The 22,985-nt window shown below is 61.8% G+C and overlaps 1 protein-coding gene across 1 annotated transcript; it reads left to right on the top strand.

The window, feature by feature from the left end:
* Positions 1 to 18,790: 18,790 nt before the first annotated feature.
* On the top strand, positions 18,791 to 22,697 carry HMX1 (H6 family homeobox 1). The gene is made up of 2 exons (XM_065878237.1): positions 18,791 to 19,187; positions 22,024 to 22,697. The coding sequence occupies exons 1-2, from the start codon at positions 18,791 to 18,793 to the stop codon at positions 22,695 to 22,697; spliced, it is 1,071 nt and encodes a 356-aa protein (XP_065734309.1).
* Positions 22,698 to 22,985: the final 288 nt, after the last annotated feature.

Below are 22,985 nucleotides of genomic sequence, written 5' to 3'. Positions count from 1 at the left end.
GGGAGAGACTGCCGCCCTGCTGCAGGTGCCCCGAGCCTGGGGCACCCGCAGGCCTCGACCGGGTCCCTGCGCTTCAGAGCTGGAGCCGGATGGACGCCAGGAGGGTCTGTCACTCACCGCGGGGACTCGGCCTGCGGTGCCCCAGCCTCCGCCGGACCCGGCTGGCAGCGCCTGGCGGGGTGCGGGGTCGCCGCTCGGTGGGAAGGTTAAACAAGCAGTCGCGGTGGCGGAGGCGGCTGGCGCTGGGCGGGGAGCATCCAGCGTTCCCAGCTTTCAGGGCGAGTCGGTGCCCCCCGCCGGGGCCTGGTGGGGGAAGGGAGATAATCCGCCGGGGCAGAAGCGCGCCTGGAGGTCCGGGTTGGCCGCCTGCCCCCGGCGCCCCGGGGCGATGCGCCCAGAGCGGGGAGCGCGGAGCGGCAGGGGCGCAGGGCCGGGCCGGCAGCGGTAAGACCTGCACCACCCGGGCCGGGGCGGGCCGGGGGCGCGGGGAGGCGGCTGCCGCAGAAGGCGGGCCGGGCGGAAAGGGACCAGGGCCGGCGGGGCCGAGGCGGCGCGGAGGAGCTGAGGGGCCGCCGGGGTGGGAGACGACGGCTTCATTTGGGGGATTTAAAGCCAAGGCGAGAAGCGGAAGCCCCTGAGCCTTGAGTCAACAGCCGCGACGCGAGTAGGGGGTAGGGGGTTAAGGTCGGACTCTGTTCTCGCTGGTAACGCATTCGGCCCACGCTGGGCGATGGGGGCTCGCGTCGCACAGACTGTCCGTGTCGGGGTGACCCGGGCTCCCCGCCACCTGGGCTTCAGGGCACCTTTGCGGGTTTGCCCACCGCGCTCCCGCTATGCCGGGCATCGGAGGCTGTGGTCGGCGGTCGACGTACCCTGGGCCCGTTTTAGAAACGGTATTATTACCTGAGGTCCTTGAGGGAAACTGAGGCGGGCGGTCGGCCGGCACTTGAAGCCTTGCGGTGCTCACCGCTCAGCCTCCGCTCTGCTAAGACTCAGTTTCTCCGTCGGGGAAATGGAGACCCAAGGCGGCTCCTGGCAGAGCTGCTGCGAGGCCTCCCGGAGGCCGCGGGGTGGGAAGGTAGTGGGGAAGGGCGAGAGCGCTAATGCCCAGTTTCAGCAGCGGCTCTGGCCCCGCACCCCAATTTTAAAGGCCCGAGATGCTAGGGGAGCACCCATTCTTGGGACAGGAATAGGCTGCGGGCCAAGGCGTGGGGCAGCGGGTGCGTCACTGGGGGCACCGGCTCCTCCAGTGCTGGCGGGGAGGGCGGCGCCAGGGGCAGGAGGTCTCCCGCGGACCGTGGATAGCTCGAACCAGCGGCCCCGAAGAGCGGCGGCGGCGGGAACCGAGGACCCGGCTCGGGGGCCGCACGCGGCTGCGTGGTTTCCTTCCACGCGCTTAAAAGTCATCTCGCTCCCTCACCCGCCGCGGGGGCTACTCGCTCGGTCTCGCGCCTTCTCTTCCCGGCCTCATACAGGACGGCAGGTGAGGCCGGGGGCTTCGGGCCTAGGGACCTTGATTCCCGCCGGGACGGGCGGTCTAGGAGCAGGCGCTGTGTCCCCCGGGAGCTTTCCACGGAAATGCGTGTCCGCAGCGCGAGGTCACCGGCCTGCGTCTCCGCGGATGCGTCCCATCAGCAAATTGCACGACGGTTCCCCTCGCTGACACGATCTGCTCAGGGTCGGAAGGAAGCATTTCCTACGGGGTTGGAGCAGCCTGCCCGTGCCCGCAGCGTCCGGGAGTGGCGCGCGGCCATAGGTGTCCCCACGGGAGAGAGAAAACCGAAGCCCAGGGAAACCGGGGAAGAAACTCAGACCACCCAGAAAGCGGCGCTTCATCTGGCTTAAAATGCGCAGAAGCTGCGGACAGGACGGGTAGAAAGATGAGGCTACGGAAGCCCCGGCAGATGCCGCGCGGTGGGACCACCGCCGCCCTCGGCACCCAGGCAGCGGCGCCCAGCGCGGGACCCGGGCCGGAGAACGGCGTGGGCCTGCTAGGCCTGGCTTCCCGCCCCGGGGCACCGCCAGTCTCCGGCTGACGACCGCCCGCCTTCCTTCTCCGAGAGCGGGCTGGTGTCGGGGGAGGGCGAGTGACGCACGATCGCCCCGCTGCAGGCTCTGCCGGGCAAGGGACAGCGCCTTCCGAAGGCGCCTGCGCTTGCGGGGTGACCGCGGGCCCCGGTGCACCGGCCGAACCTCAGTTTCCCGGGCGATAAACCGGGTAGCCTGCGGGGCGCAGAGGCCTCGCTGGGCTTCTCACCGAGCCGCCCGCAGCCCCAGGAGGGCCTGAGACCCAAACCCGCACCCCGACCCGGAGCTTCGCGGGCCGCAGACTTCCGGTTCGCTCACCCAGACAGGCCTGCGCTCTACCGCGCCGGGCGCTGAGGGAACCCGACTCAGGAGGAGGGCGCAGGCCAGTGCGCGGCGGCAAAGGAAACTGGGAAGGAAGAGCTAGAGCTGGGGCGCAGGGCGGAGGGCTGCCCGGAGGAGGTGGCACACAAACTGCGCTGTGAAGGTTAATCGCGGTGCTGACAGTGTCTCCTCCTGCCATCCACCGGCTCCGGGGTCCCCCAACGAGAAACGGCTTTGCGGGGTTAACGTGTGCAGCCGCCAACCGGGATTCACTCCCTTCAGTCAGCAAATATTTTTTGAGTGTCTTCTCTGGGCGAGGCAGGGTTCTAGGCCCTGGGGATAGGCAGTGAGCTAAAGAGTGGCCACCGGGGAGCTTGGGGGTGGGCCGGGTGGGCTGGGTGGGCAGTTGGCACTTCAGTGAATGTGCACTGTGCGCTCTGAGGTCAGGGAAGGCGGCTGGGAGGAGGAAGTATTCAAGCTGGGCCTGAGTGACAAGAAAACCATCCTCTTCTTGCTTGGAGTGGAGGGAGGGGAGACATGACGCTTTCTGCCCCCGTAGGATGTGAGGAGTTGGGGAGGTGCGGGATTTGGGGTCACAGTGCCTAGGAAGGGACAGTGGACACCGTGGCAGGGATGTGTGGGTGCCGGGCTTCAGGGGCAGGTTGAGACTCAGATTCTGGAACGCTTCTGCTGCAGGATCTTCCCTCCAAGCTGAGGTCCTGACTCCCCACCACCACCTAGAGGGAGGTGCCAGTGAGCCTGTGGCTTTGCGGTGGCCAGGCCTCGCCCTTCCCTTGACCACAACCTCCCCTAGGTCCGTGCGGGCAGGGGGTGTGTAACTTGGTCCCCACAGCAGCCCTGGGAAGGATCATTGTTGTACCCATTTCCCAGTGAGGAAACTGAGGCTCCAGTCACTCAGCAAGATAGCCTGAAACGCAACGGAAGGGGGTGCACCCAACTTGGGGTCGACAAGAGAGTCAGAGCCACTGGGAACAGGCCTCCTAATCCAAGGGACAGCTTGACATTGGGGAAACTGAACCCCGCCCGGGGCCAGCATTTGCCCAAAGCGAGCTTGAGACTGGCCTCTGCCCTGGTGCAGCCTGGCGGTGTGGGCGGAAGGGAAGGGGAGGTGCAGGACGATAGGCCACCGCTGCTGCTGGGCACGGCCCGGAAAAAAACCCCGCGCATGGCCCCGGCACTAGGGAGGCTGGGGAAGCCCAGGATCCCACATCTCTACTGGCCGGGGCTCACAGTCATGTCCAGGGAGGGGAGCTTGCAGGGCACTTGGCAGGGTACCTGGCCCACGCTGGGGCAGCCTCAGATTGGCCCCGGATCAGAACTGGAGCCACAGGTATAAGTGGTGAGATGCAAAATTGGCCTAGCGAGTCTGGCAAACCCTGTTGAATTAAGATGGTGGGAGTGTGTGGAGTTCCAGATAACCCTCCCTTCTCTGGGCTCCAGCCCTGTCTGGGCATTTTGTGAGCCCCTCACCTGGACTCCCTGCCCTGTAAAGTGGGAGCGGCAACAGCATTTTTGTGGGGAGGAATTCTGTTGGGCCATCTAACCAGGTAGGTCCTGTGTGGAGTGCACAGGCAGAGGGGCTGCTTGGCTGGGGTTTGCTCATCTGTTCCCCTCCTGTTTTGGTGGACATTTGGCGCGGGGCTGGCCCTGTCCTCTTGGCCTACATGGCCTCCTTTCCCCCAGGGGGTGGCTGTCAACCTTTACTTTTTTTTTTTTTGCAGTACGCGGGCCTCTCACGGTTGTGGCCTCCCCCGTTGCAGAGCACAGGCTCCGGACGCGCGGGCTCAGCGGCCATGGCTCACGGGCCCAGCCGCTCCGCGGCATGTGGGATCTTCCCGGACCGGGGCACAAACCCGTGTCCCCTGCATCGGCAGGCGGACTCTTAACCACTGCGCCACCAGGGAAGCCCAATCTTTACCTTTAAGGGGGATGAACCGTCTGGTCCTGGAAGCTGTCGGGAGGATGGTCTCAGAGTCCCCTGAGGTAAATCTCAACTCTGCCACCTCCAGCAGGTGGCCCTGGATGAGCGAGTGTCACCACCCCGCAGACCTCTGCCTCCTCCTGGCAAAGCCCGGGCTTGGCCCGAGACTGCGTGTCAGCCACAGGTATCCCGATCCTGTGTGTTTACTTCTTTTTCTGTTTCAGATCTGCAGACCCTCCTGCCTGTACACAGCTAAAGCCCCAAAGCTCACACTTGGCCTGGCTCTGACAAGTTGGGAAGGGAGGGAGGGAGGGAGGGAGGGAAGGAGTGGGGAGGACCCTACCCCCAACTAGACCCAACAGAGAGTTCAAGCAGCTCAACAGGGGCCCCACGGCTGGTACAACCAGCAGCCAGGTGTTCACCAGGATGCTGGGGGCTCTAGGTCCTGCGGACAGGGGCTGCGTCCACACCCCACTCCCTGCACCAGCTTTGTGCCACAGGGCTCAGAATAGAGGCAAGTTGCTGGGGGTCCAGACCCCACAGCAGCAGGAGGAAAGTGCATCTGAGAAGCGATGGAGGGGCTCCCGGATCCCTCACAAGCAGGGAGTGTTCCTAGGAATTTAATAAACGCCATTGTTCCCTCGGGCGGGACAGAGTAAGTGGCCCAAGACAAGCGTCTTGGAGCCAAGGAAGCGGATGCTGCCGGTCCGCAGCCAAGGGCCCGCTGCTGGGCTTGCCTTTCTGGTTTATTTCCCCACCTTCTCCACTCTGCTCTGCAGAGCTGTCTCCCTTGAAATGCGAAATGAAACCCCATGAGGAAAGGCAGGGTACACCCCCACTGTGGCCTGAGGCACCCGTGGTCCCTCCTCTAGGTGACTTTGCAGCGGTATGAGGTCAACCCAGCTCTGTCTCCACCTCGGGGCCACCAGCTCCTTTCAGGGGCTCAGCTTTCCCCGAGGTGCTATGAGAGGAGGGGTGCCTGGGACTGAGGGTCCAGGCGGCGGGGCTGGGTGATGGAAGTTCCCTGCCCCTAGTCCTTCGCTCAGACGAGCCAGCCCTCCAGCTGCTGCCTGGAGATGGCGATTGGCTTGGATCATTTTGTGTCAGCCCGGCCAGGAGAAGGCGCGGGAAGGAGTCGGGTTCCCCAGTGTCCGCGGGGTCGGGCAGGAAACCGGGTGGCTCCCGCCAGGCAAAGCGCGTTCCCTGGCGCCTTGGGTTCCTCCGCGCAGCGCGCATCCCCGCGCCCGAGGGCCGGACGCCCCGGGATTTCTGTTGTTCTCTCTCCCTTTGGGATTAGGGAAGAGGTGCCCTGCTCTCTCTGGGAAACGACTTTTCAGCCATACGGATCACATAGACGTCTCAATAGCGGTAGAGTCATCTGGCGGGGTCCTCCAGTGAGCTGCGGCGGGGAGCGGACGTGTGCAGTCCGCAGTGCGCGGGCGATCCGGGATGTTCTTGCTGGTGGGTCGGTTGCCAGGGAGGGGGCGGACGCCGGTCCTCATGGGGGCTCAGGTTCCCTCCTGCACCCCGCGGTATCCCTCTCACAACTTGGCTGGGTCGGTTCTGTTATCATGTCCATTTTTCCATTAAGAAAACTGAGGCTTAAAGTGGCGATCGGGCATATGGTTTACCAACCTGGGGTATCCTGAAGCCAGAGACTGACATGCAGTCCGGGCAGCGGCGGGGCCGAGTGGATGGTGGTTTGGTAGCTTACGGCATCGTATCTCCCGTCAAGGACAGAGACTTCTTGCAGGCAGGGGCAGGGACCTGAGTTGCTTTCAGAGACCTTGAGTTGGCCTTGTGATGCGTTGTGGGGCTGTGAGCCACTGGCAGCTCAGCACACCCCTCAGGACACCTACCTCCTGGTGTAGTCCTGGGGCATTAAATGAAGAAGAATCGGGCCAAGGCCCTGAAGAGGCTGGTCCCCCAGGTGGAAGCCCCGCCCCTAGTTGGAAGCCCCACCCCATCCGCACGCAGACCGAAAGGAACCGCCCAGGAGACGGGGATCTGATGACCTCCCCGGTCTGGGAATTACACTTATTCATTTATTTATTTATAGTTGAAGTATAGTTAATTTACAACGTTGTGATGGGAATTACACTTTAAAGTTGGATTCAGTCAAGGCATCAGCTGTCTGTTGTGGACCCGCGCGTATCCAAGGTAGAGTGAGTGGCTGCTTCCCAGCCACGACAGGGAGTCTGCCCTCCAGGGCACTGGCAGGTCATCCCCTGCTGCTCCCTGACCCGTTTTCCCCTCCCGTAGAGGGACTGTGTTGGACTAAAGTCTCAGTGACCCCTGCAATCTCCTACCCTTGCCGATTCTCAGCCTCATCCAGCCCCTGCCTTCTCTATTGCCGTTTCATTAAGTAATGCTCCCCTTACATACAAAGGGGAGAGAGTGGAGTTCAGGAAACTGGTGTTCCAGGGCCCCAGAAGATGACTCCTGGCTAGTTAGGCCCTGGTGGGAAAACATCTTAGTCCTCTGCGTGTGTTTCTTGTTTTAGGAAGAGTATTCTTGTCTGTACCTCCTGCCACCTTCCTTCCAATGGACCCTGACTGCTGGGGCCCAGTTTATTCTCACACCCATGAGGGCATCAGCGAAATATTCCAGATCTAGAAAGGAGGGGGGAGGGAAGTGAGCTAATTCCACCTAGATGTCCATGTGAGAGGCCAGGCTGGGCATTGCCTCTTGAACTTGGGTCTGATGTGGTAATAACTATCATTCTTGATGGATTCTCAAGGCTGCCTTAGCTCCCGGGGGCTAGGGCACCCTCCTCCTCCCCGGCTCTGCGGGACCACAAAGCATGGACCAGAGGAGACGTGGAGGTGGGTCCCTTCCCGTGCCCTGAGCTTGTCCATCTCAGCCTTCATTCGGATGCAGTTACACAGTGCTATGGGACAGGGTCTGGTCTATCTTCCCTGCGGGCAAGGGTGGGTCTGGCTCTGTCTGGGCTGTCTCCTGTCCAGAACAGGGCCTGGATGCTCGACTGCATCACATTCGTAGTGGCTGAACAAATGACTGAGCGAATAAATGAAGCGCCTGCTTGTCTCCGAGCCTGAGTCCACAGTCTGTGGGCAGAGGCTAACCAGGCAGGGGGTGGGGATGAGGGCCAGGTCCAGTACTGCCCCCACCACGTGAGGGTCTTCCTGAGCTTCCACTGTCCGGCGTCGGTGGCACATCTGGGCATCCGGGGGACTGGCTGTGAGTGTAAAATTCTCCTGGAGACGGTCTAACAAGCATCCCGGGGAGGGGGAAGAGGCCTCTTTAAACCTCACTTCAGTTCTGCCTCGCGGTAAGCCTGAAACCACACTGGAGATGTCATTTTAGGATATCACGTTTGTCATATAAAATGTGAGGGTGTGAGGATGCAGGGGAGCTTCGAGGGGCAAAACGCACGCTTCCACTTCTCTGCCCAAGAGGGGTGTCGGGTTGTTACTTTAAGTCAGTTCCGAAGTCTCCACACGGTGGCGCTCTTGGGACAGGACCTTTCCTCCAGGACCCGAATCGCTTTTGCTTTTTCAAACCTTCAGAATGAATCAGCCTCAGATGAATACTTCCAGTGTGCTCCCAGCTAAAGAGGCAAACACGTTCCAGCAGAATCTGCCTTATTTATAGATTCAGGTCCAAGAAGATGTTTTGTTTTAGCACATCTTCCCCTGGTCCCAAGAATGGAGTGTTGGATGCCTTGAACACTAAATGTTTTTGGAGTGTTATTCAAAGTGATATAAAGCTGCTATCTGTATTCCCCACCTCCGTGCTGGGGGTCGGCTGGGGGCACGTGCAGAGAGAGCTAAGCCGCACCTTGCAAACCGCTCCCAGCGATTTTTGCCTTATTACAACACAGGACAGTCAATCGTGCCCCTACCCCGTGACTCTGGCGGGGTGATTCCTTTCGGGGTGCCTAGAGCAGGCTGGTGAGTGCAAAAAGAAACCTCATCGGTGGCCTGGAATCGCAAGCACAGTGGCCACTCAGGCCGCAAGGGGTCAAATGGAGTCAGAGTCCCGGCCAGGATGCAGGATCCGCTCCCTAAGGGCCTCTACAGTGGGCAAAGGAGCAGAGGGTGGCGTTGGGGGGGGGGGGGGCTGGGCTTCTTGGCTCGTTGTCCGTGCAAAGGGACACATGTAGACAGAAGCCTCTCTCTGAGGGGTTCAGGCGGCCCGGAATCTGGCAGTGAGACTACCACTCACACAGCCCCTCAGGGGTGGAGCGTTCAGAAGAGCTGCCACCACCTGACCCCACCCTCTTCAATGGTACAGGTTTGGGGGGTGTGTGGAGTTGGGTGACAAATGTGTCCGGTCTGGCCACCTCCTCCACTAAGGTCTCCCACCCTGCTGGCCCCTGCCTGTCCCTGACCTCACAAAGGAGGCTCTGACCAGCCTCTCCCACAGCTGGAATCTTAGCAGCTGTTCAGAAGTGCAATCTTTCTGCACCTCGTTACACGTGTAAGTAAAGGGAGGGGGTGGTAGGAGCGGAAAAAGATGTGATGAGCTACCTTGTGTGGTAGTGAGTTCCCTGTTAGGAGAGGTGTGCAAGCAGCAACTAGATGACCCCCTGTTAGGAGGTTTCTACACTGAGTCATTGTTTGGGACCCTCCCTTTGAATTAATTTCCCAGATTGATTTCCAGGTGAGCTAACATTTTAGTTGTGGCTTAAAATCTCACTTTCTGCAGACACTGGGGCTGCCTCACCCAGGCCCAAAGAGCACACGAGTGATGCCCCCAATAAGTATAGAGGGACCCGGGCCCGAGCTACTGCACTGGAGCCTGATGAGGACTCAGTGGTGTCATGGGCTGAATAATGTCCCCAAGGATAACAGGGGTCCTAATCCCTGGAACCTATAAATGTGACCTGATATGTGACCTTTGTAGATGGGATTAGTTAAGGACCTTGAGAAGATCCTGGATTATCCAAGGGGCCCTAACTGCCAACAAGCTGGAGATCAAGGGAGATTTGACACAGACACAGAGGAGGAGGCCACGTGAAGACAGAGACAGAGGCCACAAGCCCAGGAATGCCTGGGGCCACGAGGGGCGGGAAGAGGCAGAAAGGACCCTCCCCCAGAGCCTCCAGAGGGAGCCCGGCCCTGCAGACACTTGACTCCAACCCAGTGATACTGATTGAGGACTTCTGGCCTCCAGAACTGTGAGAGAATAAATTTCTGTGGTTTTAAGCCCCCAAGTGTGTGCTGATTTATTAGTGCAAGGGCCAGGCATCCATGGATTGGTCCCTGGTGTTTCACAGACAAAACTCAGTGTCCTAGAGACACTCAGAGCCCAGGCTGCAGCTGCGGGGGACCCAGCAGGAGGGCCTTTGGTCGGATGCCGCTGAGTTCCCGCTGGGATCTGGGGGCCCCTGCAGGAGTGCTTCCCTCCCACCGGTCTGCACACTGGCACAAGGGGCAGGGAGGAAGCCAAAATTTGCACCTTGCCTAGTCTCCCTCAACATCTTTCTCCCACTTCAGTTATCAAACTCACCCTGCAAGTGCTAGAGTAGGTGTTTTCTGCAGGCCCTGTGGTGAAAAATGGCCTGGCGGGCGAGGGCCCTGGGGTGCAGGCACGTTGGACTGTAGGGTCTTCCCCAGGCCAACCCTCCACGGCTGAGCAGCTCTGGAGAAGGTTTCTGTGCAGATGACCTGCTGCTTTAAATTCAGCCCTCCAACGGGCAAAGAATTCATTCCCTCCAGGACCCGCTGAAAGGCTCACTGGTTTGGGACGACCAGCTCCAGTGGCAGGGAGGTGATGGTCCCCACAAGACATTGCTCCCCTGGGTGCTGCCTGCCTCTCCCCACTCTGAGCTGAGCCCTGGGCTGGGGGCTGGGCAGGGGTGCCCTCGGAGGATACCGGCCGCCAGCACGGTCCCTGAACATCTTTCTCTGGCCTGGGTGCCGTTTATTCCTCCATCAGATGAGGAAGTCGAGGCTGAGAGTAGTCCAGGGGCTGCGGGTGGACCTGAGGCAGAGCCCAGCCTCCCTGCAGCCTCGGGTAAGGAAGGCGGCAACCCCTGGACAACGTGCCGGCCTCAGGGGACCACCCGCCCACGTGGATCTCCCCTCCATCCCCCACTTTCAGAGGGTCAGCCAGCCCCTCTCCACCTGCTGTCCCCATCCCCGCCTTGATCACACGCATACCTGAGCCCGGGAGGACCCCTGGGCCCCCCGGGATCCCCGAACTTCTCCCCCACATCCTCTGCTTTCATCCCACAGCCTGGCTACCTCGGGTCCCCCAGCCTCAGTCAGCTTCTCTGCCAAACGCCCTTAAAGTTCTGCTCTCTCAGGGCATCACTCTGAGGGCTTTTAACTTTGTCCACTTTGTTTAAAAAAATTAAGTAGTGCTTGCATCTGGTACAAAACCTGAACAGTGAAGACAGTGTGGACCTGAGACGTCCTCTCACCGCTGTCCCAGCGCCCGGGTCTCCTGGGAGGGCGCCTCCCACCAGGCCCCCAGGCCTCCTCCCACAGACACAGAAGCTGCACTGCATTCCAGGGGGTTCAGACAGCAGAAGCTAAGTGTCTCACAGTCCGGAGGCCAGAAACCCAAGACCAAGGCGTGGGCAGGGCGACACTCCCCTGAAGGTGCTGGGTAGGTCTGTCCCAGGCTCTCCCCCAGCGTCGGGGGTCGGCTCCAGTCTTGTGCGGTCACGTGGCAGCACCTCCCCAGCCCTGCCCTGCGTTCTCCCCCGCGATGCTCTCTCTTTGCAGGGCATTCCTTGTATAAGGACACCAGTCATTTTGGATCAGGGCCCACTCACTCCAGGGTGATCTCACCGTAGTAATTCATTACATCTGCAGTGACCCTATCTCCAGATAAGGTCACATTTGGAGGCACTGGGGGTTAGGACTTCAACATATGAATTTGGGGGAGTCCATCACAGATATGGACACACACAACCATAGATGAATGAACTAGCAGAACGTGTATGTGCATAAACACGCTTGCTTGTGTGCACCCCCCGCCCCTTGCACACCTCTGACGCACATCCTGTGCCCTGGTTTGTTTGCTTTTACCAGTCCATCCTTTGGAGGGCCCCCTATCGAGAGCACCCCATTCTTTCCCCAGCTGCATGACAGGTCACTATTTACATAACCCGCTCCCCTGTGCTTTCAGGGAGGGTGGTTCAGTTTTTTTTTTTTTTTTTTGGGTGGTTCAGTTTTTGCAGTCGCGAGTCCTGCTGCAGTGAATCTGTTTAGGGCCATCGTTCTCCACAAGTCCCTTCAGGGTTTCTGAGTGTGATGGACTCACGTGGGCAAGCCCCAGGCCGGGAAGTGCGGGAAAACCTGTTGGAGTCCCGATTCAGCCCCTGGGGGAGGGGGCTTCCTCGCCCGGCCCCCACGTGCCCCGCCACTGGCAGGGATAACAGCAGTGCAACTACCATTCCCACGCCAAACGTTCCTGCTGGCACCCTGAGCTGGGGGCCCTCCACAAACACGTCTCGCTAGGCCACAGGCATCCATTCCAAAACCTGGAGGGGTGAGCCGGCCAGATTGGCAGGGTTCCCATTACAGCCAGACTCGGTTTCCAGAAACTTCCCTCCGGCTCCTGGGAAGAGGTTCCCTGCACTGTGCTCACCCCAGCGCTTTGTTCCAGCCTCATTTCTCCAACCCCGATTCACTTCCAATCAAGGTCAGGGGCGGCCTGAGCTGTCTGAAGGTCCTCAGTGGTTTGGATAACTCCAAGCACAGATCTGCACTCCATTGTGGAAACCAAAAGCTGCCCCCACCTCGAGGTGCCCTTCCCATTATAGGCAGACATTCCTGCACCCGAGCCTCAGCGACCACAACTTCGCATATCTTTACTGAGACAGGAAAACACGGCATCCGGAATGCAGAGTCAGTGCACAGATGTCACACGAAGAAATCAAGTGTGTGATTGTATCGTCACATTAAAAACTAACCTTGAGAACGTCCATCTGTGGCACAGTTTTCTTGGGCGCTGCCTCCAGCGCAAGAAGCCCTGTGACGCCCATTTCCAGAGGAGGAGGTGGTGCCTCGGGACAGGCAACAGCACCGAGTCTCACTGCTGGTAGGTGGCAGGGCTGGGACCCCAATTCACACATTGCTGTGATGGATGGAGGAATGGAGGGATGGGCAGATGTGATAAAGCAAGGAAAGCAACATGCTCAAGGAAGTATCTAGATGGTGGGTGCGTGGGTGTTCAATGGCCAGTCCTTTCAAAATAAAATGTTGGAGCAGGGAATATACCTGCAGAGAAAGAAAGGTTCCCTCCACCTGAGAGCCCCTGGCTAAGTCCAAGGTTTGCTGAGCACGAGGGCACAGGGGTCCGGTGGGCGCCTTCCCCAAGCAGGGACAAGACACGATACACCCATCAAGCCTGGGGTGGGGGTGAGCAGAGGGCTAGAGATCGGCTCTGGCCCAGGGCAGGGGCTCCTGGCAAAGGCCCTGAGGGTTGGAGGGGGATTAGCCTCCCTGACCCAGCTTCCTGCTCCTGGGGACGCTTGGTCAGGGGACAGAGGTTGGCATGTCTTCCTGTCTGCCCCAGCCTCCCGGCGGCTCTGAGCCCGCGGGGAAGGGGGCTTCTTGCCTGGCCCGGCCTTACTGGCTGGGGAGGGGTCACCTGCGCTTCGGGAACGTGGTTCTGGCCATGCGCACACGCTGTGCCGGCCCGGGTCCTTGAGAACCCGGGCTTCCCTGGGCGGGCTCCGCTCCTGCCTCCTGCGCGCCAGGGATGCCTAGCACTTCATCTTCCTCCTCCCACTGCCCCCTCCTCCTCTCCCCCCTCCCTCCTCCCCCCCTCCCCCCATCCTCCCCACTCCTGTTCTCCTTTGAATCCATCTCCCGCCCCAGGGCTCACGTTCCCTTCCTTGCTCTCCCTCCTCCTCCTCTCTAACCCCCTTCCTCTCTCCCCCCCTCCCCTCCCCCTCTCCCCCTCCCCCTCTCCTCCCTTCTCACCTCCCCCTCTCCCCTCCCCTCCCCCTCCTCCCCTCCCCTCCCCCCTCCTCCCCCTCCTCCCTCCTCCCCTCTCCCCCTCCCCTCCCCTCCTCCCCCTCCTGCCCTCCCCATCTCCCCCCTCCCCTCCCCCTCTCCCCCCTCCTCCCCTTTCCCCCCCTTCTCCATCCCCTGCCTCCTCCACCCACTACGTCCCAGGGAGTGGAACTCTGGGAAATATCCACTGAACACTTTGTGAAAATCTTCCTCCCCTTTTCAGGGTTTAAAGGCAGACCCACAAGGAAGGAAGTGGGTAGACCCTCAAAAGGCAGCCCAAATAATTCCAAACATTTGGTCTTTTTCAAGCCAACATTTTAAATCTATGCCAAAGACTTGCCTGCGTGGTTATGTGCACTCAACCCCAGGCCAGCCCTGTGCACTGGGTGGGATTGTTATTCCCACTTTACCACTGAGAACACTGAGGTCCCCGGAGGGTGGTGACTTTCTCATGACCACAGTGGATGCAGCAGCTGGGCTGGGAACGGAGCCTGGTGCCTGACTGCACATCTGGACAGCAGCAAGGACACTTCACGTGGCTGTGATGTGGGAAGTGGACCATCTGACAAGCCAATAAGAACGTTCTGAGACTCCCTCCCACCCTGCCTACCCGCCCCCCCACCCCCTGCCCAGGCCTGTGCGCCACCAGGTGGGCACCTGAGATGTGGTCCCTTTGCATGGCCGCTATCCTCCTGGGGCTTTTCTGCTTACCGCTAGGATGGTGGTGAGACCCTCCTTGGACCCTACTCATGCCCCTTCACCTTGCACATACTAGTGCTTTCAGGTTACTCCTCCCAAGGCCCAGCTCTAGTCCTGGCACTTCCCCAGCTCAAAGACCTTCAGGGGCTCCCCATTGCTTTGCCAACTAAGAACCCTATTCTTTAGCTTGAAGGCTCCACAATCCAACAGAATCCAGATCTCGAGCCCCGCCTACCCCCTCACGGGCTGCCGCTCAGGAGCACTAACCCCGCCCCTTCATCTCGCATCGGCCCACACAGTGTAGCTACCTCACCCTGTTAACCGCCGGAGGATCACTACCGAAAACACCCGATTTCCTTCTCACGCGTATCACGGTGCCACAGACCAAGGTCCCATAAGACCAGGTGGCCGCGAAGATGTGACGAAAGGGAAACTGACGCAGCTGTTCTGGGGAGACTTTCTGAAGCACTTGTGACGTGGAGTCTGTATAGACCCCGCCCCCCAGAAGTCCCATTCGGGGGGGGGCATGCACCCCCAGACGACTCTCCGGCCCACAGAGAAAGATCGGCAGGTCTGTTCATCCCGACATGAACTGCAGTAGTGGAGAGCTGGCAGCATCCTGAAAGTCCCCTAACAGGGGATCAGCTACCCTTGGGGCACGTGTCTTTTCCTGGATTTCTCATCCTACCATCTGATGGTCCCCCTACTGAGCGATGGGGTCCAAGTTCCTCCCTTTGCACCCCATGGGGGCTGTGACCGCTCCATGTACTCAACAAAGCGGAGGAGAGTAAGGCTCGAATCCCAGGCGACGTTCCATGCCCCCCTCCGACACCCCCCCACACACCCACTCGTACTGGGGAACCTATGCTGTGAGAAAGCCGAGGTCACACAGAGAAGCCCCAGGCGGGGGTCCCTCTGCTGACATCACCATCAGCCCCTGGATACAGGAGCCAAAGTGCCTCAGGTAAGTCCTGCCCCACTCCCCAGCTGAGGGCCAGACCCCTTGCAGTGGAGACAAGCCACCCTAATCCATACACAGCATGAGCATATACTGATAAACGGTTATTTGACACCCTGAGTTTGGGGGTAATGTGTGATTCGACCACAGTAACTGGAACAAAGGCATCTGTGACTGTTGGTTTCGTGCACGGCGGTTAGAAAATCATTGCTTCATTTATCAGTATCAAATTCCTACATTAAGGTGAAAAAAGTGCCAGATGGGAGAGGTGTATAATGGAATACTGCTTCTGTAAATTCATACAGAAGAACAGGTATGTGGGGTGGCATGGGGGCGAGGTTAGGACAAATGGAATTGGGTTGAAGGATGAAGGGAAGATCAAATTTAAATTTTAAAGTGGAAATTCTCTAAAATTATTCCCAAAGAAAAAAGTTGATTAAAACAAAACACAACAGGCAGTGGCTACTGCAGTTTGCTGACTCCCGATCTATGCTCTTGGGATTATTCCCACTAACCCGCTCCCCCTGGTTCATGGGGCATCTTTGGACACCAGCACTGAGCTAGGAGGTGACAAGGTTCCCACTGTCCAGTTGTGAAGAGCCCGTTCGCTGGGGATTCTCTGGTGGTCCCGCCGCAGAGGGGAGAGGTGGCGGTGGACGAAACATTAGGACAGACAAGAGTGGACCGGCAGTGAGGAAGGGCGGCTGACGTCATGGCTCCACTTTTCTGCCTGGGGAGTCCTTCTGCCCGAAGGTGACCAGAAACTTGGGCTCTGGCCCTGGGAGGATCAGAAGCCCTCTCAGGGCCATGAGGCTTCACAGTCAGTCTCCAGAGAGCACCCTGACTGCCCGATACTATCCTGGAGTTGCTTCTGGGTCTGAACGTGCGTGACACGCCCCCGCCGACAATCCCCCCTCCGAACTCGAACCCGGCCTCCTGTCACCTCCAAGCAGAGTGGCGATCCGGCTCCGGGACGCACGGAGCACAGAGGTGGCCGCCTGGGCGAGCACCAGGGTGGTTATTTCACGCCTCCCCACCTGATCTTACCCAGCAACCCTCTGTCTGCTCGCCGGGGCCCCGCGCCATGCGCTGGAGTTCTGCTGCCACAGCTGCTGGGAGCCTCCTGGGGACAGCAGTGCCAGGACCCAGCCCTGGAGCCCCTGGGAGGAGACACGCCCTCCAAGCCCCCAAAGACCGGTGCTTGGGAGGAAGGTCTACTCTCCTTCGGCCCGGTCTGGCCTGTGCCCTCGCCTCCCGTCCCTCCATGTTCCCCAGAGGCAGTGGGAGACGTTCCAGCAGTGCCCAATGCCCAGCCGGTCTCCACTCCCAACAGCCTGGTGCAGGCAGGGGTGCTTACGACCGGCGGTTTACAGGAGAGGGAACGGAGGATCAGAGAGGCGAGGCCCCCTGCCCAGGGCCACACAGCCCAGAGTAGAAAGCATTAGAACCCAGACTCTGAGGAAGCCCCCACTCAAAGTGCTCAGAAACCATGGGAGTGACACCAGGCTTGTGGTTCCAGAGACATGCTCAGGAGCCACTCACAGGCAGGCCCCGGGAAACCTGCATGTAGTAGGTGGGCATCTGGAAGGCACCCTCTCCACCACTTGTCTTTTCATCCGGGTCCCTCTCTGGTCTTAGAAGCACCCTCGACTTAGATGCTGCGATTAGCCAGGGGCTGCTGCTCCTCCCCCACACCGACTGGGGCAGTCATTTCTTCCCTTGACCCGCCCTCCTCTGGCTGGGCTACCTCTGCCTTGGAGTCTCTCTGACCGTGGGCACCCCCAGGGAGCAGTACTTGGGAGACCACAGCTCTTCCCTAAGACCCCGGCTCACCCACTTTGGCCCAGTGTCCTCACCCATGCAATGGGGGAAAAGCCCCAACTCTGTCTGCCTCCAGGCTGGAGTTAAACAACCCGGTGAGTCCCTGTCGTTGATCTTCTTTGTCGCTCCTGGGGCGGGATGCGAGGGCGAGGAGATGGGTCGAGCATCTTGTCCTCGAGTCTGCAGAAAAGCCCGCCTCCCACCCAAGGTCTCCAGGACACTGGGCACCAGAGGTCCCTCCCGGCAGCCGCGGGTAGGTAGGCTCAGGGTGGTAAGCTGGTAAGGGGGTGGCGCGGGGCGGGGGTGGCGGTGACCGGCTCCCTCTGCAGCCAGAAGACGCACCCGAAGTGCTCACCGTTTTGTCTCCGCGGCCACAGGCGGGCCAGCAAGGTCCCTCCACTAGGCCTCAGCCCCACCCGGCCTCCCGGCCTCCTAGACCCGCTGCTCGGCTGCTTCTCGCTCCCATCCCCATCTGACTCTGGGGCTGTCGGTGCCAGAAGGGCCCCGGGCCCTGATTGTCGGAAGTCCAGGCCTGCCAGAGCCACTTACCATCTGGAATGGTCTCTCCTCGGCTCTGTTTTTCCCTCTGGAAAATGGGGTTGATGCTCCCTCCACCGTGGTTGTTCTGAAAATTAAAGCGAGGCGGCGGGCGGCACTCGGTTGGTCGCGGCCCCCCGGCTGGCACTGGGAGACTGGGTGTACCTCTCCGCGATAACCCGCGTCCGGTGAAGCCTGCTGCGCCCGCGCATCCGCGTTGCCGTCCGGTGACTCGGCCGTCACCCGCTCCCAGAGGAAGCCGGTCAGAAGGTTACTCTTGAGTGGCCACAGCTCCGAGGGCGACGGCGTGGGCCGGGATGCACTTTGGTCACTGCACCCCCTGCTGCAGAAGTGGGAGGGGACTCCCCACCGCTTTACAGTCGGGGCCTGCCCCTAAGACCTACGCGGCCGGCCGGGGCAATGGCTCCCGCCCGCCACTAAGGCCCGAGCCTCTTACGGAGCTGGACGGTGGAGACCCCCTCTCGCTCAGCGTGTGTGACATCGGGCGTTCTGCCGGCAGGGCCACGGGGATAGGGGTGGGGGCTAGCATTTTCTTACATTTTGAGCCTGAATCTGAGACCTAGAGAGTTCTGTCGCACTACCTTTGGCATTAAATCCATATTTCATTAAGTGCAAATATTAAAAATATGCCACAATTTTGCAGCCTTGACATCCGGAGTCTAAAAAAATGACTAACCCATTCTCTTGCTGTTTCTTGGAAGCCCCGGGGTCTTCCTGCCACGGTATACACACGCACACAAATACATACAAGCACACACACACGTGCACACACACACACACACGTACACACACACACGCGCGCGCACACACACACACACACACACACCACACTCGTGCGCGCGCACACACGCAATTCCTCACTCTCGGTCCAACACTCTCCCCTCGGCGAGGTAATTACTCCCCTTGCCGGACACTGATTGGCCAGTCTGCTTCTCATCGGAGCCCCGCAGCCAATAGGCGGCCCCGCGACCGAGGCCCCACCTCTCCAACCCCCGGCTCCGGTGGCTCGGGCCGGGGGAATGAATCACGCGGGGCCAAACTGGCCGCGACCCCCCGCCTGGGCCGCCGGCCGCCCGCCCTCGGACGCGCGACCGCCTGCGCGCCCGGATCCGGGCGGCGTCTCCGAGCAGTGGCCGCACTCGGGGCCGGCGCGGCATCCTCGGGCCGAGCTGGCTGCCCGCCCGGCCCGCGCCGCCCCGCCCCTGCTGGCCCCTCCCCTGCCCTCCCCGCCCCCAGCGGGGCCGGCCCGGGCGGCGACCAGAGCGGCGACGTGAAAGGCGAGCGAGGCTGCTGCCCGGCCAGCTGTCAGCGCGCACCCGCTCCCGGCCCAGCCCAGTCCGGCGCGGAGGCCGCTGCCTGCCCCGCGGGGCCCGACGCCAGCGCTCCGGCAGCGGCTCCAGGGCCGGCCCGCGCGTGCGCCAGGGAGCCGCGCGCCAGCGTCCCCAGCGGGGACCGGGACCGGCCGCACCCCGGGCTCCCGGAACCCCGAGGAGCCCGGCAGAGCCCGACGGACCGGCGGCCGCGATGCCGGACGAGCTGACGGAGCCCGGGCGCGCCACGCCGGCCCGCGCCTCCTCCTTCCTCATAGAGAACCTGCTGGCAGCCGAGGCCAAGGGCGCTGGGCGCGCGGCCCAGGGCGGCGGCGGCCGCGAGGACGAGGAGGAGGACGACGACGACCCTGAGGACGAGGACGCGGAGCAGGCGCGGCGGCGGCGGCGGCTGCAGCGGCGGAGACAGCTGCGCGCGGGCTCCGGGCCGAGCGGGGACGCGCGGGCCCGGGCGCTGCTTGGGCCGGGCGCGCTGGGCCTCGGTCCCCGGCCGCCCCCGGGTCCCGGGCCGCCCTACGCTCTGGGCTGCGGAGGCGCCACGCGCTGGTACTCGCGGTCGCACGGAGGCTACGGAGGCGGCCTCAGCCCTGACAGTGAGTGAGGGCGCGGGGAAGGGAGGGCCGCGGGCGGGGGGGCGGGCTTCCTCCCCGAGCGTTTGCTCGGGGACTTTGGGTTCGTTGGCGCCCTTTCTGGGCCATCCTCCTCGTCTGTAGGAGGCTCTGGGTCGTGTCGGGCCCCAGCAGAGCCCCTGGTTGAGCAGGTTTGGAGGCCCACTCTCCAGGACAGGGTCCCCATGCAGGGAGAAGGTTTCGCAGGCTCTGGGCTTCACCCATCACCAGGCTCTGGAGTGCCCTTGGAGGGGAACTTGGGGACAGGGGACAGCAGACAGCTAAGAAGAGAAAAGGAAGGGGGGTGGGGAATACAACAGGGGAAGGCAGGCCATGGGAGGGGGCACGGGGGGAGGGGCAGAAAAGAAGAGAAAAGGACAGAGAAGAAAGAGAGGGATGTTGGGGGCGGAGAAAGGGGCGAGGGGGGAAGAGAAGATGAAAAACAAACAAAAAGCAAAAAGAAACCCATAAGTGATGGAGAGAACAGAGAAAAGATGAAGGAAAGAGAGAGGGTCGGGAGACACAGTCAGACTCAGCAAAAAAAAGGGGGCGCTGAGCAGAGGGAACCACTGCTGTGGAGGCCTGGGCGGGGGGGACAGCGGTCTTCCCCAGCAGCCGTGTCCCCAAAGTCCCATCTCCTCTACAAGCTGCAGCCAGGGCCTGGGCAGGGGCCTGGCTCTCCCTCTTGGGCCTCCCAAGCCCCTTGGCTGTGGCTGTGCAAGGCCAGAAGCCCCCAGTCCCACCCCTCTCTCTCCCTTTTCTGCCCCTCCCCCTCCCCCGCCTTTGTTCCCTGCTGAGGGCTCTGAGTCTGGGGGTGGGGGGTTTTTCAGCCCTGGAACCCGATCGATCGCCCCTCTTGACTGGGCGTCCCAGCCCCTGAGTTCTACTCCCCTCCCCGGGGTCGCTGCCTCCCTTGGGGACCTGCCGTTTGGAGGAAGCCCCCCGCCCCGGGCAAGAGGAGTAGGAAGCTATTCTAACCTCAGGCCCCAGGCTTTGCCAGCGCCCCCGCAAACGCACACTGTGAGGCCTACTGAAGACTCTTTCAGGCTCTGAAATCCTTTCAGCTTCCAAGCGAAAGCTAGCAAGTGCTGGGGGGCGGGCGAGGAGGGGGGTCGTAGGTGGGCCAGACCCCTCTCACCTCTTGGATAACCCCTTCTCTGGTGTGGGATTGAGCCCCTCGCAAAGGGACCCACATCTCAGAGCCTACACCCGGAAGGTCCCGGGCCCCTACCCCCTTGCCTTCGGGGAAGCTCGAGCAGGCCTCAGTGTTTGCCCCGAAATTGAGTGATCAGACGTAGTCCCCTTCTGGGGGTGTTTGTGAAAAGGGTCTCCCCGGGGGGGGGCAATGCGTTCCCCGCTTGTCCCTGGGGTTCTTCTGCAGCTGCAGCCCCACAGGTGGCCGCCAAAGAGCCGGTCCTTCTTTCGTATAATGCGGGTTAGGGGTCCCTGTTTTGTACCAGAGCTGGCAGGCAGGCCTGTCTTGTCTTCGTGTGGCCGCACGTGGGCCTCTGTGAGTCTGGCCCCCCCCCCCCCATATCTGGTCACACACATGCCAGCCTGGAACCTGACCCCTCTTTGGACACCATGAGGGCTCATGCCACCAGGGTTGGGCAGGGACACACGCAAATCTGCACACCTCCGGGGGAGCCGCGGAGCGCAGGGACCAAGCTACAGACACAAGCCTGCCGGTGTTTGCACACCTTGCGGGCTGCCTTCTGTGGGCTGGCCGGGCCAAGCTCTACTCGACGGCCGCAATGCTGACCTGCGGCCTGTGTCCAGGAGCCTCAGCCTGAGGCACAAGGGAAGCTGGCCTGAGTTGGCCTCTTGAGCCCGGAAGTCAGGAGGCTGCCCTTTTCAAGCTGGGCCTGGAATCTGGACCAGCGCCTGGGTCCCGGGCAGACTCTTTCACCTGGAGGCATCGTCCCTTGCCAACCCTGGGAAGGGGGAGGCGTCTCCTCTGGGAGATTGTGTGCAGCTTGGTACTTGGAACATGAGCTCAGGGACCCTCTGTGGGCTTTTGTAGCCCCAAACCCACAGGCTCAACCATGGGCCCAGCGTGTCTGGGCTGAGATGCGGCTGCCGCCTGTTCCTACGGAGCCAGAGCTGCCCTTGTCTGCACTCCCTCTGAGTGTCATTCTGGGTAGAGAGGGCACATCTCCATGGACATTTGAATTAGGGGCGCAGGAAATGGGGGAGAATAGGTTCCCAGTGTCACCTGGTTGGAGTTTGGTTTGGGGAATTGTTTGCATTTACTTATCCTCCATCAATGGGAGTATTTCCACGCAAGCGGGCATTCTGCATGTGCTCCTGGGCTTGAGTGGGGAGAGGTCATGGCAAGTCTTTATTTCTGTGTCTGGGGGACTCGGCTAGGCGTGAGGCCCTCTCTGTGCTGGTTTCTGGTGTGTACATTTCTCAGAAGGACCATCCTTTCCTCCGTGAGGTGTACCTCCGGGGCTTTCGTGTGTGTTGATTCGAAGCCACTGTTTAAGTGAGTCAGTCTTCTTTTCGTGTTTCCGTTTGTGTGTTTGTGTTCCTTTTCTGCCGTCTTCCCTCTGTTGCCCTCCGTGTGGATGCGCGGTTCTGGGCGTAAGTGTGTGGCCCGCGTGTTGGTGTGGAGCATCGCTCAGGTCTTCAAGTTCACCTCCAGATGCTCTGCCTTTCTCCGATCCCAGGGTGAGATCTGCCGTAGGTGGGGCTGTGTGGGGACAATTTCCCTGCCTGTGGCTGTGGGTGACCTCGCGGGGGAAGCAGCTGGCCTCAGCGACAGGGCCGGGGGATCAGCCTCCAGAACCAACCCATGTTCCTCCTCTCCCCCCTGCAGCCAGCGACCGGGACTCACCGGAGACGGGCGAGGAGATGGGCCGCGCAGAGGGCGCCTGGCCGCGGGGCCCCGGGCCGGGAGCGGTGCAGCGGGAGGCGGCGGAGCTGGCGGCGAGGGGCCCGGCAGCCGGCGCGGAGGAGGCGGCGGATCTGGCCGAGGCCCGGGCGGCGGCGGCGGCGGCGGCGGCGGCGGGGGAGGCGCGCGGCGGCGGTGGGGGCGGTGGCCGCAAGAAGAAGACGCGCACGGTCTTCTCGCGCAGCCAGGTCTTCCAGCTCGAGTCCACCTTCGACCTGAAGCGCTACCTGAGCAGCGCCGAGCGCGCCGGCCTGGCCGCCTCCCTGCAGCTCACCGAGACGCAGGTCAAGATCTGGTTCCAGAACCGCCGCAACAAGTGGAAGCGGCAGCTGGCGGCCGAGCTGGAGGCGGCCAGCCTGTCTCCGCCGGGCGCGCAGCGCCTGGTCCGCGTGCCGGTGCTCTACCACGAAAGCCCCCCGGCCGCCGCCGCCGCCGCCGCCGGAGCTCCCGCCGCGCTGCCCTTCCCGCTGGCGCCCGCCGCGCCCGCCCCGCCCCCGCCGCTGCTGGGCTTCTCCGGGGCCCTCGCCTACCCGCTGGCCGCCTTCCCAGCCGCCGCCTCCGTGCCCTTCCTGCGGGCGCAGATGCCCGGCCTGGTGTGAGCCCCCGGCCGGCCGGGCCCACTCCCCGTGGCCAGTGGGGACTTCTGCGGACGCGCACACGGGCCGAGGCGGCAGCGGTGGCGCCAGGGGGCCGTCCGTCAGGGAGGGCAGGGACGCTCCCCTGGCCCTCCCGCACCTCGGGGAGTGCAGGCTGCCGCCCGGGCGAGCCGAACCCCTGTCCGAAGATCGGAAGATCGTCCAGAATGTAACAGAGACGCAGGTGACTGTGGCTCCCCAGACAGTCGCAAGGCTGGATCCCCGCTGGGAAGAGAGCATCACAGAGACCGT

The sequence above is a fragment of the Phocoena phocoena genome, chromosome 5 (assembly GCF_963924675.1).
Source record: "Phocoena phocoena chromosome 5, mPhoPho1.1, whole genome shotgun sequence".
NCBI lineage: Eukaryota > Metazoa > Chordata > Mammalia > Artiodactyla > Phocoenidae > Phocoena > Phocoena phocoena.
This window is presented reverse-complemented; position numbering and strand designations above follow the sequence as displayed.

Coding starts and splice junctions, on each gene's coding strand:
- HMX1 (XM_065878237.1), top strand. CDS start 18,791: ATGCCGGACGAGCTGACGGAGCCCGGGCGCGCCACGCCGGCCCGCGCC. Junction 19,188..22,023: donor AGGCGGCCTCAGCCCTGACA/GTGAGTGAGGGC, acceptor TCCCCCCTGCAG/CCAGCGACCGGGACTCACCG.